Raw genomic sequence first — 4,769 nt, forward strand, 5'->3', positions numbered from 1 at the left:
TGTATAACTTTATAATGCAATTGATCTGATTGGACTCACACAGTGCCTTACACATAGAAGACATGTAAGGAAATTGTTGAAAGAATACCTATATATTCCTGATTATAATGAGTTGTCTCTATGTGATTCATCAGGTATTGTCTGAAGGCTTAAAAGAGTTTTCTCCAAGTAACTCACTGTCAGAATTCAACTTCAAATTCTTAACACCTGTGACAGGTACAATGAAAGCTTCACTCAGATGTTTCTGAGACTCATTAAAAAGAGGATATTTCTTACCCTGGCCAATGTGGCTCAGTTGGTTGGAGGGTCATCCTGTCCACCAAAGGGTCATGGTTCAACTCCCGTCAGGGCATGCACCCAGACTGCAGGTTAGAGCCCCAGTAGGGGCATGTACAGGAGGCAACTGGTCGATGTTTCTTTCACACATTGATGTTTCTCTCTCCCTCTGCCTTCCTTTCTCTCTAAAACCAATTTTAAAAATTATAAAGTTTAATCTTGAATGTATATTAAAACCAACTAAAATGCTTTGAAAAACCCTTATGCCCAGGCCCATCTCAAATTGTCTGGACTCTCTGAGGATAGGGCCTAGTCAGCGACGTTATCTGAAAGCTCCCCAGGTGATTCTAGGAGCAACCAGAGCTAAGAAGCAGTGAATTTAACCTGGCAACAAAGAGACCACAATTAATCATATTTCTCCCCAACTAACCCCATCCTTTCCCCATCGCCCCCACTCTCCACACATACCCCAAGAATGCTCTAAGGAAACATGAGGTGTGTGGCCTTGAGACTCCCGGTAATGGCGCTGCTGGGAGCACAGGAGCCGGTCCCCGGGATGCCACAGGGCTGATCTGACGGCTGCATGTCAGGTATCATTGCCTAAGACTCCTGCTCTCACTGCCCCGTCACTGTTGCAACATCAATGTGGAAACCCCTGTCCCTGGGCACTTGTTCTCATTTACAGAACTCTCAGGAGGTTACGGTGAGAATTATCAGCCTGGTATCACAGCCCAACAGTCTTCACCTGTTCCCTTAACCATGGGATTGGAATTACGTGTTCTGTGCATTCTGGGGAGTGACAGTTTATTTCTCTCTTTTGACCTTAAGTAAGCTTCTCCCGGTCCTTGTATTTGGGGTTGATCGTGTCCCCGGTGTGTCGCTACAGAGCAGGTGCCGAGCAGTTGGAAGACCACCGCCGTGGGTCTGCTGCGACCGAGCAATTAGACGATGCAGGAGAACGCTGTAGCTCACAGATTACACCCAGTTTCAGAAAAGCAAATACCTGAGCGCCCACCTTGTGGCAAACACTGGGTGCATACACACAAACATACCCACAGGTAGGACGTTTGTCCTATGCACAGCTGTATGTCCCCTTAAGTGACTGGTACCTTTTCCACTTTATTCCTATTTAATCTCTTCATTGACTAATTTATCTCATCATTTTCAAATAAAATTGGGGGTAAGGAGAGGAAAAACAATAGCAAGACCTTCTGGAAGGTGGCTTGTAAGTGTTTTGCACTATAAATGCAAGTGGATTTAAAATTAAAACCCCTTTGATGTATCAAGGCCTTATTCAGGAAATGCTAACATCCTAGATGTCAATTGGTAATACACGCGTCCCCGGAATTCGAGAAACAAACGGGTTCCAGTCAGCTAAGCGATATCAGGAATTATATCTGAGTTGCAACCTTTTAAAAAGGCAAATCGACAGGCTTGACGTCCTACCTCATTGCCCCTTCTCATCTCAACGCGAGGCAAACAGAAGGAAAAGCAAGGAAGGCGGCCACGGTTCAGAAACACTTTTAAAACCAGAGAAAGAGCTTTGCTTGACCTTTACAGCACAAATAGAAAATAGTAAATCTCCTTCCCTCTCCCTGGCCTCCTCCAAGCAAAGCACTAGCAGCAAAGCCCACGGAACGTTTTACAAAGACTCAAGGCCGAGGCAGGCGGCTGAGCAGAGGGCTGGGCGGCGCGTTCTGCCCGCGCTGGCTTAGCTCTGGCTCTGGGAACAGGTCCCCCAGTCCCGCCCCAGGGCACCCTCGGAGACCAGGGCGGGGGTGGGGGGCCTCGGATGAGGCAGGCCTAGGTGCAGCATCAGATGACCACGCTGACTGTCATGCTCTGGCCCTGCGGCGCGATCCTGCGGGGCCAGGCGAGCAAGAGCTTGCGCAGCTCCTGGCGGAAGCCGTCGTGCAGCCAGGCGTAGATGAACGGGTTGTAGCAGACCGAGCTCATGGCGAGCCAGTGGCACAGCAGCTGCACCAGCCCGAAGGCGTAGGGGTCGATGGCGCTCGGGTCGAGGTCCCGCAGCAGGTTGAAGACGTGCAGCGGCAGCCAGCAGATGGCGAACACCACCACGACCACCACCAGGAGGCAGAAGGTGCGGCGGCGGCGCGCGCGGTCCCAGTCGGCCTGGCTGCGGGTCACGCAGCCCGGCACCACGCGGTTTCGCAGCTTCACCGATACTCGGACGTAAGACAGGAGGATGACCAGCAGGGGGAGCAGGTAGGTGACGAGCAGCAGCCCCCAAGCGTAGAGCTGGCGCTGGCGCTCCTGGGGCCCCCAGAACTCCTCGCAGAGGCGCACGGGGTGCGGCTTGAGCTCGACGTGGTAGGTGTGCAGGGCGGCGGGCAGCGCCAGCACCGCGGACAGCGCCCAGATGCCCAGCACGGCGTAGGCGCTGGAGCGCAGCGAGACGCGCCGGCGCAGCGGGTGCACCAGCACGACGTAGCGGTCCACGGCGATGGTGGTGAGCGTGAACACCGACACGTACACGGTGACGGGCTGCAGGAAGAAGACCAGGTGGCACAGGCCCCCGCCGAACACCCAGCCGCGCGGCTCGAAGGCGTAGGCCAGCGTGAGCGGCACGCAGGCCGTGCACATGAGCACGTCGGACAAGGCCAGGTTGCCGATGAGAAAGTTGGTGACGTTGTGCAGCCGGCGCACGCGCGCGATCACCAGCACCAGCAGGCAGTTGCCCACCAGCCCCACGATCACCACGACGCTGTAGAGCAGCACGATCAGCCCCTTCAGCCGATGCACCAGCTGCAGGCTCTGGAACGGAGTGACGCCGGGGGCGCCCGGGCCAGCCGTCGACCCATTGCCCACCGGGGCCCCTGCGCTCTGGTTCGCCGGGGTTGAGGCCACCGGGGGAAGTTCAGAGAATAAGTCAGGGACCAGGGGCTCCTGAGTCGGCAGGGAAGCCATGGCTACCTGTCCAAAGAGAATCAAAGTCCGTCAGTTCTCATTTTCTACCTTCCCCCTCCTACCCAACCGCTCCCTCCCCAATTATCCAAATACTCCCTTTGGAGTAACGGGCCAAGATAAATAACAATTAAAAGTGCTGCCATCCCACCTCTGCAAAAATAAATCGGTGCGTGGTTATACACGCACAGGTTATTTAAACGCCTTCTAATCCATTTAGAGCTCTCTCCGTGGGCGCAGGCTAGACCCAGGGGCGCGCTCCTACCTGGCGAGTGCGACTTGGCGCACCGGAGGGAGAGGCGCGACCTGCCCCCTGGAGTCCTCCGCCCGCGACTGCGGTGCCGGCTTCTCGCTTTTCCGCGGGAGCTGAACAGATGCCGGAGTTGCCAGCGGGCTCGCAGCTTTGAGGGGGGCCGGGAGCGCCTCCCTCTGCCCCGCCCCCACTCCAGCGCGCCCTTCTATGGAAAATGGGGGCGGAGCGCACACCACCAGGCTCGGCGCTTAGACAACTAGAGAGAAGGGCGAGAGACAGAAGGACGGAAACGGCAAGGGAAGGAGGGGTGGACAAGCCTGGGCGGCAGAGGCGCGACTGCAGGAGCTGCTGCGCCCCAGGGGCGTTCCGCTCGGGAGAGGGTGGGGCGAGAAGCGCCAGGTCTCTCGGGACGACCTGGTGCAGTTTCAGAGGGAAGGGGCTAGAGGGAGCGGGGTGGGGACTGAGATGCACCACGGGGTGTGGGGGAGAGTGAGGGGCCCGTCCTTAAGCGCTGGATCCTGCGTAGAGTCCAGGCTGGGGTTACAGAGTAGCGTGGGGGCTCCTGCAGCGGTTTAAAATGGGGAGCCCTGAGCTCCCCCTCGCCCTCCCCGGGACCCCCGAGCGCTTCCCCCGGCTGCGGCTCCCGCCCAGCCCAGGACAGGGTTCAGCACCGCGGACAGCTCCCGCGGGCCTGGCTGTTGGGAGCCCGGGTGCTGGGGAGGGGACTTCCCACCCCTCTCTGGGTGTGATGCACTCGCAAAAGGGACCAGCCTGGTTCCTGGGGCTGCGGCTGCGTCTCCAAGCGCAGCAGGGTGGAGTGCGGGCCAGTGAGCGGGGTCCTCTGGGCGTTGGAGGGTGGTGACTCTGTCACCTCTCTAGGTCAGAAAATACAGCCCTCATGCCAGTTACACTGCACAGACACTTAGTACCCGGCCTCCACTGCTCCCCAGTCACCCTTTCCGCTCTTTCTCAGCCACCATGCCCTGTCCCTCATCTGCCTGGCTCTCCCAGGACAGAATCTAAGTTCCTGGGCCGGGACCCTACCCTCTCCCCCTTATATGAACACCCCCAGGCCTCCTCACCTCATTTTAGGAGTGAAATATGTCTATACTAGTAATTGCAGGATTTCCACTTGGAAAACAGAAGTAACAAACATTTGAGAAGCTTAAAAGTTACATAAAATTTTAGTAGTATTAAGTCTTTGAAATGCAAATTAACCTGGACCATGGGGGGGAGGCTTTGTAACCTCCCTTCTGTGGACAAAAAAGGGGCCCCATGCTAAACCTGACAACTCAGCACAGGCCTGAAAGGCAAA

The 4,769-nt window shown here is 56.4% G+C and overlaps 1 protein-coding gene across 1 annotated transcript; it reads right to left on the reverse strand.

Annotated features, from left to right (window-relative positions):
- Window positions 1-2,091: 2,091 nt before the first annotated feature.
- On the reverse strand, window positions 2,092-3,204 carry PRLHR (prolactin releasing hormone receptor). Its single transcript, XM_016206329.2, has one exon. It carries the CDS (start codon window positions 3,202-3,204, stop codon window positions 2,092-2,094), a length of 1,113 nt encoding a protein of 370 aa, XP_016061815.1.
- Window positions 3,205-4,769: the final 1,565 nt, after the last annotated feature.

The sequence above is a fragment of the Miniopterus natalensis genome, chromosome 14 (assembly GCF_054644295.1).
Source record: "Miniopterus natalensis isolate mMinNat1 chromosome 14, mMinNat1.hap1, whole genome shotgun sequence".
Taxonomy (NCBI): Eukaryota; Metazoa; Chordata; class Mammalia; order Chiroptera; family Miniopteridae; genus Miniopterus; species Miniopterus natalensis.

Coding starts and splice junctions, on each gene's coding strand:
- PRLHR (XM_016206329.2), bottom strand. CDS start 3,204: ATGGCTTCCCTGCCGACTCAGGAGCCCCTGGTCCCTGACTTATTCTCT.